The 15,448-nt window shown below is 36.1% G+C and overlaps 1 protein-coding gene across 8 annotated transcripts in view; it reads right to left on the minus strand.

Moving 5' to 3' along the window:
- rapgef4a (Rap guanine nucleotide exchange factor 4a) overlaps positions 1-15,448 on the minus strand; it is a 98,573-nt gene that overhangs the window by 6,885 nt on the left and 76,240 nt on the right. For all 8 annotated transcript variants that reach the window (XM_079619796.1, XM_079619792.1, XM_079619791.1 and 5 more), the window contains 13 exons: positions 13,269-13,329; positions 12,187-12,263; positions 11,859-12,005; positions 9,238-9,335; positions 9,026-9,111; positions 6,832-6,910; positions 6,538-6,688; positions 6,359-6,447; positions 5,121-5,151; positions 4,954-5,032; positions 3,710-3,856; positions 1,328-1,425; positions 1,100-1,225 (listed from right to left, as the gene is read on the minus strand). In XM_079619796.1, coding sequence (XP_079475922.1) covers positions 1,100-1,225; positions 1,328-1,425; positions 3,710-3,856; positions 4,954-5,032; positions 5,121-5,151; positions 6,359-6,447; positions 6,538-6,688; positions 6,832-6,910; positions 9,026-9,111; positions 9,238-9,335; positions 11,859-12,005; positions 12,187-12,263; positions 13,269-13,329 — 1,269 coding nt within the window. The remainder of the gene's footprint in view (positions 1-1,099; positions 1,226-1,327; positions 1,426-3,709; positions 3,857-4,953; positions 5,033-5,120; positions 5,152-6,358; positions 6,448-6,537; positions 6,689-6,831; positions 6,911-9,025; positions 9,112-9,237; positions 9,336-11,858; positions 12,006-12,186; positions 12,264-13,268; positions 13,330-15,448) is intronic.

Below are 15,448 nucleotides of genomic sequence, written 5' to 3' on the forward strand. Positions count from 1 at the left end.
TCATTTGACTTTTTAAAAGTGTGTTAAGAAACAGTCATTCAAATGTCTACTCTTTAAGTACACTTAAGTAGACTTTTATTTTAATAAAATAATACTATTATCTTTATGTTTAACTGTGAATGAAAGCCTAAATTGAATCTGTTTATCATATAAAGTGATCATGTCTGTTCAGCAGATTCATAGATTACTTCTACAATATCTTTATGAACTTTTTAAAGCATCAGACTTTTGGTGGAAAGGACTTGCAATGGGGGGACAGAAATCTCTCAGGTATCATAAAAAATATCTTCATTTGTGTTTCGGAGATAAATCTAAGTCTGATGGGTTTGGAACGACATGGGGTGAACGACATTTTTGGGTGAACTGATTCTTTAAAGGGGTGGTATAATGCCCTTTTCACAAGATGTAAAATAAGTCTCTGATGTCCCCAGAGTGTGTGTGTGTGTGAAGTTTTAGCTCAAAATACCCCGCATAGCATGTTAAAGTTGTCACTTTTTGAGGGTGAGCAAAAACGTACCGTTTTTGAGTCTGTCCCTTTAAATGCAAATGAGCTGCTGCTCCCGGCACAGGGGGCGGAGCTACAAGAGCTTGTGTCCTTTTACCTCACACACACACATGCACTGAACTTTTCAAAAACTTTTAGCCTTTTATGTTCAAACTGAAGTCAGACAATGATGGAGACTCAAGAAGAAGTGACAACATGTAGAAGCAACAGGACGTCTCTGAATGGTTAGTTGATGAATTTATGTTGCTGATGTGTAGTTATCTTCTAGTCATTGATTAGCATATTCTGTCTTGATAATCTATAAATCGTGTTCAGGGGGCGGGGCTTATGTACAGTTTAGGGTTGGTGATGTCACTAACCCGGGAGGAAGCTCCTGTAGTCGCTACCAGCCGTTTGTTGTAGTCCTTTTCTTTAAAAGCAAATATCTTCCTTTGCTTTGAACTTTGAGCATTGTAACTTTGCAGATGTTGTTTATGCTCAAACAGCAACATTACACACTAACTAAAGTTAAAAAATTTTTTAAATCATACTCAACCACCCCTTTAATAAGTGAGAGGAATGTTAAAACAGCAGCAGAACTGTGTGTGTATGTACCTCATGTACACAGTCGAAGAGCTCCCAGTCATAGAGAGTCATGTGATGAGCCAGATCTTTAGAGCTCATGAGCTCAAACGTGGACATGGACCCTGCAGACGGGCCCTCCTGCTCCGGCAGTGGAGTCTGCACAAACAGTCAATCCATCGATCAGTTCATCAGCCAAAGCATGTGTGTTTACAGCAGATGTGTGTGTTTAAATGCAGTCTCCAGGGCTCTCACACACACCAAAGTGTCGATCTGGTCCCTCGAGCAGACAAACAAACGGCCATTAATACTCAGAGATGAGAAGATGGACACATCAGATGGCTTTAGAAGCTCTTTATCTGAAAAACACAAACACACAGTCATCAGTCAGTGTCAGAGTAATCTACTGTTAAAGTTGGTGCTTTTCAAGAATGTGGAAGCACAGATGTCAGTTATCGGCTGCGTCTCAAATGACTAACTTAATAAAAATGTAAAAAAGATAAGTGAAGCCTTTTTTTGTGCAATATTTACATTCCAAAAGTTTAGGAAACTTTAAACAGTGTTTTGCACCACTCACATATTCATCTGGAAATGAACAAATCTAGTTTAATATGTACTATTAGTTACTGTGCATGATGGCAGACAGTCACCAAATGTCATATATAAAAACAATCATCATCATTTCATTTCACATTCAGACATCAACTTCAACCAGCAGCCTTACATCAGCTTTATCGAATGTTAAATCCACCGCTAGAGCTTCTCAACCTTTAAATACCACACACACACACACACACACACACACACACACACACACACACGGGCCCGTATTCATAAAAAAATCTTAATCCAAAGAGTAGCTCCTAGTGAAAAAATTTGAATAAAATTCTTAGAAATGTGGGCGTTTACTCTTAAAATTAAATAAAAAATCCTAGAAAACAAAAAAGTAATTCAGAAAGCATCTTAACCCTTGTCTTGAGGTCAAACCCTGTCTTAAGGTCAAAATTGTTAGGAGTACGGACGAGGACTTTTAAGAGGCTTAAGAGTGTCTTTAGCAGAGGAGAAAATGGCAGAAAGACGAAGAGGGAGAAGAAATGTGTTGGATGACAGTGAGTTAAGACGCTGTAGATTAGATTGTGCAGGGATCATGTTTGGGACAGATCTTATAGAGACACTAGGGATGCATAACGATTAATCGCAATTAATCGTCTGCAGAATAAAAGTTTTTGTTTACATCATATATGTGTGTGTACTGTGTATAATAATTATGTATATATAAATATACAAACATGCATGTATAATTTTCAGAAAGAAATCTATTTATATATTAAGTATTTATAATTATATATAATATAAATTATATTTAAATATAAAAATTTATATAAACATGTAAATACTTTTTAAATATATACATACATGTGTGTGTATTTATAAATACATAATTATTTTACACAGTACACACACATGATGTAAACAAAAACTTTTATTCTGCAAACGATTAATTGCGATTAATCATTATGCATCCCTAAGAGACACGCTAACATCTCAGACACGGCGCAGGAATGCCATAGCGCCAGAAATTAAAGTAATCACTACATTAAGATATTTGGCAACTGGGAAAATGCAACAATGCAGCAGTGATGATCTGGGTCTGTCACAACCTTCTGTGATCACACACACATTACACACTTTCAGAACCTCTTATTGTGTCGCAGTTCATTTCCTTTCCACTGGACATTCCCACCTTGCAGGCTCAAACAACTGCATTTATGAATATAGCAGACTTTCCTGGTGCGCACAAGCAGGGGAATGAACCGTTAATCATTTATTATTAACCGCTATAAGCTCACACGTCTGCTGCTTGCCCTGTGCTGTGACACCCGGCCCACATTTTCCTTTAAGGATGGCCTTGTGTTCGTTCACTAACTGGGCTAACAGTAAACACTGTTCCTCTGTCCAGTTGGGCTTTCTCATCCTTCGTGTGTGTGTGTGATATTCGAAATCAGATTATAAATCATACCATGTTTCATTATTGTAATAACTCCGAAACCTTTTCACATCTGTCTGCTAATACACCAGATGTTGTTGTGGTTAATGAGGAGATCAGTGAGGTGTTCGTTTTGGAGGTTGCATGTGCTTTGACTCTAGTATGGAGGAAGCTTTTATGACTAAGGTCATTAAATACCAACCACTCCTAAATACCATCTCGGAGTTAGGTTATCGGAGCCGATTACTTGTGTTCAGATTTGGCAGCTTAGGACACACACACACACACACACACACACACACACACACACACACACACACACACACACACACACACACACACACACACACACACACACACACACACACACAATCTGAAATGCTATAGCAAAATGGGTGCAGCAAAGAGCTCATATTGTCAGCCAGAGGTCAAAGAGATAAGAGTCAGTACAAACATGGTATTAATAAACCTGCAATTAATCAAACACAAATGAAAAGAGAGGAAATGGCTGTCAATACAGCGATAATCATGAAAAAAATGGTTAGTCAGTGTGTGTGTGTGTGTGTGTGTGTGCGTGCGCGTGTGTGTGTGTGTGTGTGTGTGTGTGTGTGTGTGTGTGTGTGTGTGTGTGTGTGTGTGTGTGTGTGTCTGTTCACCTCCGGCGGAGTTGAGGTGGATGAGAAGAAGATCATCTCCTGACCCCAGCTTATCGGTCACCGCGGAGATGACCTCTCGGACAGACGCAGCGACAGGCACTCTGATAGTGGAGTAGGTGTGATCACTGCAGTACACCTTGAAGAGGACTACACCAACACACAGCTTTTACACTGGCGAATCACAGTTCTTAATAAGAAAATAGCTTTCATTAAAAGATACATGTTTTTGGTTCACATTTGTTCACTACGGTGAACTTTAGCTTAATTTTTACAGAAGTGAAATAACATCAACTGATAATTTTCCTAAACTATTTTTAGTTATTTCACTTTTGACTCTTCTGATCTATGACTGATCTCCCTCTTCTAAATGAATGAACGATTTAATAAATAAATAAATACCTATTACGTAAGCTAAACCCCTATGATCTCTATACACTTATATGTGACCCTGGACCACAAAACCAGTCTCGAGTCGCGCGGGTGTATTTGTGGCAATAGCCAACAATACATTGTATGGGTCAAAATCATTGATTTTTCTTTTATGCCAAAAATCATTAGGATATTACGTGAAGATCATGTTCCCTGAAGATATTTAGTAAATTTCCTACCGTAAATATATTAAACGTTTATTTTTGTGAGTTAGTGCAGCACAATCGTGAACATGAATGCACAACTTTAAAGGAGATTTTCTCAATGTTTAGATTTTTTTTTTGCACCCTCAGATTCCAGATTTTCAATAGTTGCATCTCGGCCAAATATTGTCATATCCTAACAAACCACACATCAATGGAAAGCTTATTTATTCAGCTTTCGTGTGATGTATACATCTCAATTTTAAAAAAATTACCCATGTGACTGGTTTTGTGGTCCAGGGTCACATTATTATTAAGACCCGTTCACACCAAGGACGATAACTAAAATTTTAACGATATAGTTAAAAAAAATTATTCTAAATATAAAAGAATAGCAGAGGTCACACCACAACTATAACGATAACGGCACAGAGGAACGATCTAGTTGGAATCACTTTAAAAAAAAAATAATTCCAGCTGATGAATGATAAAAACATTGACAGCCAATCAGAATCCATCCTGCTTTATAGAGCGCGAGCATTTAAAGCGACAGACAATAAAACTGCAGCGTTTGCTTTGGTGTGAACACTAATATACAGTATCGTTACAGTTATCGTTCGTGGTGTGAACAGTCGTACTCATGTACTGATGCAACATTTGATCCGGACTCACTCTCGTCGGTGCTTTTGATTGGCTGCCTCTTCTGCAGTCTGTCGTTCCCGGGGCTAAACTGACGCAGAAGCACTTTGTGCTGCAATGAGAGAGGACAGTCACATGACCCTTCTTCAGCACTGAAGGAAATACTACAGAAACTGAGTTTGTTTTTATTTCCCCCTCACCTTTTTCTGAGAGGGCCGGCCATCTTCGGAGCTGCGAACAAATGTTATGAGTGTTATGAATATGAGCAGATAAAAGGTTTCTGCAAACTAAATCTGTTATGTTAACCTTATGAAGCGCACTGTACTTTGTATACTGTACTCTATACTTATATTTCAGGAAGTTAAATGCATTTAGTATAATTGTAACAAGTCCATCTTCGAGTTGATGTCCTTTTGATGTGACATTTTTAACGTAAGAATGACTTTTATATTGTTAGTAATACACTTACTGGGCTGAAGCAGCAAATATGATCATCAGGCTTTTGAGGAAGGCTTATTTGTTAATTTCACACTCATTGTTTTGCATGGCATTATATGTTTTAAAACTTCAGACTTTGATCATAAAGCGAAGCATTTTAATTAGGGCTGTCAAAAGATTAATCGTGATTAATCACATCCAAAATAAAAGTTTGTGTTTACATAATATATGTGTGTGTACTGTGTAGAATTATTATGTATAAATTCACACACATTCATGTATATATTTAAGGAATAATTGCATTTATATACTGTATATACATTTATATAATTTGTATTATATATAAATATTTTATATATAAATATAACCAATTTTTCTTAAATATATACATGATTGTGTGTGTTTTTATATATCTAAATAATTATACACAGTACACACACATATATTATGTAAACACAAACTTTTATTTTGGATGTGATTAATCACGATTAATCTTTTGACAGCCCTAATTTTAATATTATCTTACTAAGACATATTATTGATTGAGATTGAGATAAACTGATATTTATATGCATTTCACATAAGTAGTCTGTTATACTGCTATACCGTTCTCAATGATTTACATCGCAAGATTCAATATTTCATCTTACTTTTTGTTCATATAAATATCAGCAACTGCACCAAATTTGATATTTTTGCTCAGTTTGTGCCTTGGAATAAAATTTAGACATTTTTGAGAGCTCCATATTCTCAATATATCAAACTATATGAGTCATAAAAGCCTGATGTATCTAATATGACACTCAACAAAAAACACGTATGCATGTATACTTAAAACAAAAAACAAAATTATTATATTTATTGTAACGTTTTCAGATTTTCTGCATGTATACTTTTTATTGAAAAAAGGTTCAATAATCTTTCAACAACAACAAAAAAAATTATCCTGACTCTTATTTTGTATGTCAGGCTTTACAGGGTTAAAAACCTCTGCTCTTACCTTTGCTTTATGATCTTCTCTAGTTCAGGTAGTTGATCTTTGAGAGCTGGAATGAGTCTTGAATCTTCACACACGGCCTCACAGAACTCCTGCAACAGACAATGACAATAATACACACACTTACTCCCAGCGGGACCAGACGTGTCCGGTCTAAACCAGAGTGGAGTGAAGCTGCTGACCTGGAGGAAGTTGTAGGATCCGTCCTCCTCCTGTAGATGGTCTGTGTTGATGGCGGCCCACTGTAACACCAGACGAATCACCCTGCGCTTGTTATTGAGAGTGTAATCCATGCGCTCCTGTTCACTGCCCTGGGACGCCTCCGCGTGATAGGTGCACGAGCGCTAAGGACTTCACAGCCGAAAACCAGAGAGACTCGCACACAAGCGCAATCAAAATAAAACCATATTCATAAAGTACACGGTTTAACCGAGCTGATGCAGTGCTTCTGTTACACAGAGATCTGTGAAGGATATTGGGCCACGAGCAGCGGACACAGCTGACTGTTCGGGACAAAGACACAGTGCATAAGCAAGAAGTCATCCAGAGCCGGGTCTACAGAGATGGAGACAGAAAGAAGTTAGATAGGAGCGCTCAAGGGAAGCGGCGATGTGTGAAGCATGAAGCTTGGCTAATAGCTACTTCTGGTTTCTTCACAGTGCATGTACAGTAAATGTGTGTTTACAGGCTCGTTTTTCATGGCATTTCCAGTCATTTGTGACCACAAAACCAGTCACATGGGTACATTTTTTGAAATTGAAATGTATGAATCATACGTAATCTGAAAAAATAAGCTTTCTATTGATGTATGGTGTGTTAGGATATGACAATATTTGGCCGAGATACAACTATAGAAAATCTGGAATCTGAGGATGCAAAAAAATCGAAACATTGAGAAAATCTCCTTTAAAATTGTCCATTTATGTTCTCGATTGTGCTGCATTCACTCACATAAATAAATGTTTTATATATTTACGGTAGGAAATTTACAAAATATCTTCATGGAACATGATCTTTACTTGATACTATACATGATTTTTGGCATAAAAGAAAAATTGATAATTTTGACCCATACAATGTATTGTTGGCTATTGCCACAAATAGACCTGTGCGACTTATGACTGGTTTTGTGGTCCAGGGTCACATAATGTGATTTTTTATAATCATTTTGATCAATGATTCCATAAAGAATCATTCATACTATTTTTTCAACCAGTTTGAATGATCCATTGAAAGGAAACTATTCAAAAAGGAAACGATGGTTCGTTTTCTGAAAGCTGCACACAAGGGCAATATCTACACCTTCCTACTGTTCAAAAATACAGTAAAACAGTAATGATTTGAAATAGTATTACAATTTAAAATAACTGTTTTCTATGTGAATATACACTGCCGTTCAATAGTTTTTGGATCGGTAAGATTTTTTATGTTTTTTAATTAAGTCTCTTCTCCTCACCAAGGCTGCATTTATTTGATTAAACATATAACAAAAACAAAATTGTGAAATTTTTTGTGAATATATTGTTAAAATGTAATTTATTCCTGCGATCAAAGCTGAATTTTCAGCATTACTCCAGTCTTCAGTGTCACATGATCCTTCAGAAATCAGTATAATATGCTATATATATATGATATGATGATTTGATGCTCAAGAAACATTTCTTGAAAACAGTTGTGCTGCAAGTGAAGTCCTTGTTTATTTTGTCTTTGGTTTGAGTTTGATTAAATAAAACTGCACATGGGTTTGTTAAACGTCATGCAAAAGTTAATTTATTTCAGTAATTCAACTTAAAGGGACAATATGTATCTTTTTAGGTATTTTATTATCTAAAATCAATATTTTTATTCATAAATATGTCCTCAATGGTGTACAAATACCTCGGCCAATTATCTGACTTATCCTTATAAATGAAGAATTTATTCTCTTTATATACATGGGACGGGTAGGTCCACGGAGGCTTCCATGTAGTTCCGCCATCTTGCAAAACTATAATAGCAGAGAGGGACAAAAAGTACTAAGCCAACACGTTTCCACAACGCGTTTTCGTTCAGAGCCAGCCAGTCACGTGACTGAAACCAGCAGAAATGCAGGTGCAGAGCAGTGAGAGGCGCTTGAAACTGCACCGGCAAGTTTAAAAGTCTGGATTGCATTGTTATTATGGACCATACTTATGCCGCGCCACAGGAGAAGAAAACATCGTCGTCAAAAATAGAACGTAAAAGGAAACGTGACCGTAGATTACAGAAAACAAGAGTTAATGTCGCTAATGTGACGGACGGACAATTATTTAAAATTGGAATTTCTCTGAAATAAAAAATCTTTGGAGACTTTTGGGATATTGTAAGTACATAACTGCAGAAAATATATCACACTGTCCAAGTGATTTTTGGATCTTTTATTACAAAATTGTTACATATTGTATCTTTAAAAGGTCAAACTAAAATATTATGAAACCCTTCTTCACAATATTCTAATTTTGAATTTGGGGTTTTCATAAGCTGTAAGCCATAATCATCAAAATTTCAACAAATAAAGGCTTCAAATATCTCACTTTGTATGTAATGATAATATATTAGTTTCACCTTTTAAGTTGAATTACTGAAATAAATGAACTTTTGCACTCATTTTGCGAGTTTCACCTGTATTTCCCTGAATGCATTGTAAAGTACCTGGCTCTGTGAACTGGGAATCAAGCTTCACAGTCTCCAGAAGATGTTCCAGAATCTTCTCCGGAGTTCCTGACATCACAGTGTACCTGAAGAACAGGTCAAAGGTCACGGTTTTACATGCAGTTTTGAGGTTGTTGATGTATAACAGATTATAGTTTTTCCATAGTATCCTTAAATTAAATGTTAACATTGACAGAAGAAGATGCATGTACTTGAGAGGAGAAGAACTGGAGCTCCTGTTGTTACTCCTCTCCAAAACTAACACATCCTCCTCATGTTCCTTCAGGCGGACAGTGTTTGCCTCCACGTCCTGAACACACACAGATGAAATGAGATTAATCATGACTAATCAAACTATATGTTTTTTCTGATGTCCTAACAAAAATGACTGGTTAGGTACACACAGATGAACGATGTGCTCAGCTAATGGTGGATTAGTGTTGTTGTGACTGTGTAAAACTACACTAAACTCACGGTTACACAACACTGAACTGAGAGCCCTGAATTAAGAAAGGAGTCGAGAGCGGGTGTTTGTCTTGAAGATCTCCACAATGTCACAAGATCACACAACAATGTACTGTATTGTTGTAATGCCGCCTCATTACCAGTAGAGGGAGACTCTCACTCAGTTTACAGCAGGGGTTTCTAACCATAGATATACATAATAAAGGCTTTTATTATGTATATCTATGTTTCTAACGGTTTTTGTCAGTTGAACTAATGTGATTCAATGACTAGTATTTACTTCGGAATTTACTTTTAGATAGTAGATATTTTAAGTAATGTTATATAATGAATTTAATTACACTTTTTTGCAACATGTGCTGCTATATTTTATCAACAGCATATTTTTCCTATGTGATAACGGTTGAAATATTCAGTAAATTGTGTTCAGAACTTTAAAGTCCATAGAGAAATTGATTAGAGCAAAATAATTGGTAACACGTTCATTTACAGTGTCCCTGTTACATATGATACTTACCATAGTAATAACAGTAAAGTGTGCATAATTACATGCAACTAACCCTCAACCAAACCCAAACCCTATAGTAAGTACATGTAGTTAATTAATATTACTCAGTACTTTAATATATAGTTACTCTGTAACAATATTACCTTAAAATAAAGTGAAACCAAATGCTTTATTTGGATTTATTAATATTTTACCAAAAAAAAGAAAACATTAAGGTACAGTCTGTATTTAAATGACATTTATATCTGTTCTAACGGATCAAATGACAATAGAATGTGAAATCTCACTAAATCTCACTATATTTGTTTAGATAGACGGCATCCTGCAGACACTAACACACACACACACACACCCTCACTATCAGACTGAGCTTCCGCTTCCATTCTGTTGTGGCTTTCCTGGGCTGAGCTCCCTATTGTCACAGCGCTGGGAGAGAGATTCCCCCGTACTGGTGATGATGGGACGATTATACCACACACACACACACACACACACACACACACACACACACACACACACACACACACACACACACACACACACACAGCATGAGAAAACAATTAGACGGTAATTACATAGTCATTAGGCTGACATAAGTACACTAGCAAAAATGGAATTAGGGGAATTATGCAGTGACTTTTAACTTTGAGCTTCTTCTCTGTCTAGATAATTCCGGATATTCACTTTTGCATCCTGGGATGCTTATAATCAATATTGAAGGAGTTCACATGTTGCCTCCTTTTCATTCACTAACTCACCCATGTACATTTTTATTTTGTAATTAAAATATTTATGTTTGTAAAGAAATGCATATAGGTACCAGGGATATTATCGTTAACTGTAACACACACACACACACACACACACACACACACACACACACACGCCCGCACGCGCACACACACACACACACACACACACACACACACACACACACACACACACACACACACAAACACACACAAACACACACACACACACACACACACACACACACACACAAAATGTTACTTGAAATAAAATCAACACAAAACTTATTTTACAAAACTTGTTGCTGCCAAGGCAACATTTCTCATTTGATTTTAATTGAACTAAAACTAAATTAATTAAATTAAAAACTATATATAACTACATATTACAGGAAAAACTCAAACTAATAAAAATGAGGAAAAATACACAAATTACAGAAAAAAGATAATAAAATAAACAAATAACTAAATGATAACTATAATACATTTTTAATAATACTACAAATAGCACTATTAAGAACAAGTTTAGGCTATTAAAAATATTTGAAGTAAAAATAAAAAATTAGATAAAACTTAAACAAAAATAACAAAAAATAAATAAATGTTGCTCTGTCAACTAACTGAAATAAAGCTGAAACTCAAGTACTAAAACACACACACACAAAAATGTTTTAATGCTAAATACAAAAAAATATATACTAAAACTTGAACTAATAATAAAACCTGAAAATATAAAGTAAAAGCTAAATATTAGTAAATACTTTAATAGAATAAAAATCATACACAACAATTTAGACTTGTCTACAAAATAATATCAACCATTTAATAAGTAAAATAATAGTAAGTAAGTGTCCCATGCAGGACATCATATATCCGTAACTGTAAAAGTTTTTTGACTTGAATAAAACTAGTTCATTTAGATCTCGCAACATTAGCTAATTTATTCAGCCAAAAATATTATTTAACATCAACGAATCAACCTAAATACATTAGGTTACACCAATAAAAGGGTGCCGATTGCAGGGTACACCCATTACGGTGTCGAACATCTGACGAAGGCCATTAGTTCAGCTGTAGTTCTGAAGCACACATAGTGAATAATGAGCCTGACCCTGAGGATCCTGTTGAAGTCTTCTTTGTCCACTCTCAGGAAGTGGCAGTTGTCCTCTCTCAGTACGATAGACGCTGCTCGAGGTGCGTCATTCACCAGAGCCAGCTTCCCGAAGTCATCTCCCTCATGCAGCGTACACACTACACCCTGCAAAGACACGTTTCATCTAAACAAACCAGCAGACAGCACAGACACACTTTCCTGGCACAGTTTGCATGTACTATAATAGGTTTAAATAAAATAATAAAAACTGGCCAGCATTATCACACATTAAACGCTTAATTAGTCTGTTGAACGTAAAGCATTAGTAGGGAATTACTAGTCCGACCTTTCCATAGATCACCACGTTAACGGAGCCCTTCAGGATGATGTACCATGACGTCCCCTCTTCCCCTTGATTAAACACTGGGAACAAAAGAGATCAATAATCAGCATGAAACCTGTCTGATTATAATAGCACAGAAACATTTATCAGAACACAGATTAAGCAGATGAATTCAGATTACCAGCAGACATTTAAAGGAGTAGTTCACTTTCCAATAAATATTTCCTGATAATTTACTCTCCTCCATGTCATCCAAGATGTCCTTGTCTTTCTTTCTTCAGTCGAAAATAAATTGAGGTTTTTGAGGAAAAAATTTCTCCATATAATGGACTTCAATGGCAACCAACGGTTTGAAGGTCCAAATGTCAGTTTCAGTGCAGCTTCAAAGTCTCGACACGATCCCAGCCAATGAATAAGAGTCTTATCTAGTGATACGATCGGCCATTTTCAAAAAAAATAATTAATGATACACTTTTTAACCACAAATACCCGTCTTGTACTATCTCTGAGATGATTACATCATCACGTTGGAAAGGTCACGCGTGACGTAGTCGGAAGTTTAAAAGTTTGGACTAGGAGGACTGTTTAAAGTTATTGTATGTTGAATGACACATATTTATATGTATTTGCGTCTGTTTATTGTTTAAAATGGTCCTTACGTGTGTATATCTTGGATGTTTAGCGATATCATGCGTGACCTTTCCAACGTGATGACGTAATGCGTCTCAGAGATGGCACAAGACGTGCATTTGTGGTTAAAAAGTATATCATTTTATTTAGAAAATGACCGATCGTATCACAAGATAAGACTCTTATTCCTCGACTGGGATCGTGTAGAGACTTTGAAGCTGCACTGAAACTGACATTTGGACCTTCAAACCTTTGATTGCCATTGAAGTCACTATATGGAGAAATATCCTGGAATGTTTTCCTCAAAAACCTTCATTTCTTTTCGACTGAAGAAAGAAAGACATGGAGATTTTTATTTGAAAGTGAACTAATCCTTTAAATCTGTTTGTTTCTGTATGGTTTGACGTAATTTTGAGAAGTTAGCATGTACGTGGTATAATCATTTCGACACTTACACACTGTGCCGGCTTTTGCGTGCGACTCAAATATTAGCACACCAGCTAGTTCCCTCTTCACCTGAAGAGGAACGAGAGTACAATAGACTTTATATTACAGATGAAACACATGCCACCCTGTAATTATGAGAAAAAAAAGCTTTATTTCAAAGCAGATGACATTTTTAACAATACACACATTAATGCTCAGCGTGCTATTCATGCATTAAAGGAATAGTTAAAGGAACACAAAAGGAGAAGTAGATCCGAGTGTAAGAAACTGACATGAATTCATTATTTGCTGAAAATTAATTCTGTCAGGGCCACTATCGTCAAATACGATTGACAATTAGCATACAGTTTGGATTGGCGGTATGGTCCCGTTCTGGGCAAGAACTCCCTGCGCATCCATGCAGCCTAGCATAAGAGCAGCAATAACCCCCCTTGGGGTAAACAGAACAGAACCAACATGAATGTATTGCAGATCTCATTAATTCAAGATTTTAAAGTACAACATAATTAGAGAATTTAGTCTGATTCAAGGGGAATCAGAAGGCCAAATCCTGACTGACGACAGGAGGAGCTGGGGAGGGAAGAGGGAGGAGGGCAATTGACCGTTCGCAAAGACCTGCTCCCCTTAGTTACTGTCGCTATGTCCGACAAGCTACGCCGCTCTCATACACACCATGTTCTCACGCAGCGAAAAACACATCGCGGAGCAGAGAGGAGACTGACAACGCACCGACAGACAGGACAGACCAGCTTACTTTTCGGTTACTTTTGATATTAAACTCACCTTTCAAATTTGGTAATTTTTTAAAAGAAATTTAAACAATAAATACCGTTTTGTGGCTCTTTAATGTGTCGTGACAGATCGCTGTGTCGCCTCAGTTAAAGCCGCTCGTGAACCGATCATCTCTTCCTTCTAGTTCATTTATAGCATCAAATAAACATGAATGAACATCAGGAGGAATGTAGTTTTAACCGCGGAAAGGCGTCAGACTCAGTACACTCCGCTTCTCAAGTTCAAATCCTCCCATGTTAATCTGCTAACTCTCCTGACTGATTTGTTGGACAAAATGGTGGATGGCGAAGTATGATTGGTCAGATCACCTGTCAATCAAGCTCCCTGCGAAGGGTCAATTAGCTCCTGAATCCTGACTGACGAGAGGAGGAGCTGGGAATGGAGGAGGGTAATTAGCTCCTGAGAAACGCAGTAGCTGCTGATACCAATACTGAAGGAATACTGAACCAATACTGAAGGAGCTTATATATATGTACGGTAATAGGCGTCGCATTCCTATAGGTAGACATGGATCAGCTGAGCTGAGAGTCGCTATATCTTAAAGTGCTTACATTCATGTACATTCACATGTGGCGTGTCAAGAAACGCCACACTAGGTTTAAGGTCATTGACATTGTTTATTCTTGCATATCTCATTAATGAAGTCAAACCTGGCTCAAATGTCTTTTTCAGTGAATAATGACTTCACACAAGCTGACTTCAGAAGACTTATAATACAGACTTGTAAAAACACAATTTCAATATACTTGTGAGAAGTACACTTATGTAAAGAGTACTTATGGATATAATATAATTAAGTGTGAACCAAATATAATGTTTTCAGACACTTAACTGCATGTTAACTACAATTAAATAAAAATGTATTATAGTGAAAATTTATAGTAAATTCAATTAGATTAGAGTGCTTAGAACTTTTAAGTACTTTTTGACCCACTTAAGTAGTACATCTTTATATGTCAGTTTTAAAATTACTTCTATTTACTTTGGAATAGGGTTACATTGTACTGTTGAATGTAGTGACAAGCATTTATGGTGAACTTTTGCAATTGCAATTTTTATTGATGCTTGTCTCATGTAGTTCATGTATTAGAAATGTCACATTTGTAATGATGTTGTTGCAATACAATACATTTAAAATATTAACTTTAAAATTATTATCAAGTAATGCACTATAGTTAAAATTACAATAAAGTAAAATGTACTTTAATGTAAAAGTTTAATTTGACTACTACAAAGTGCACTTTGTAAAAGTGTGCTTAAGTGTATTAAGTGTACTTTGAGCCTTTTATTTAATTAAAAAATATTATACCAAAGTACAGTTTTTTATACTTTTATGCATATTGTATATGCTCTGAAAAAAAAAGTGCCCTAAAATTGCACATTGAATATAATAAAG

This window comes from Phoxinus phoxinus, assembly GCF_949152265.1.
Source record: "Phoxinus phoxinus genome assembly, chromosome: 7".
NCBI lineage: Eukaryota > Metazoa > Chordata > Actinopteri > Cypriniformes > Leuciscidae > Phoxinus > Phoxinus phoxinus.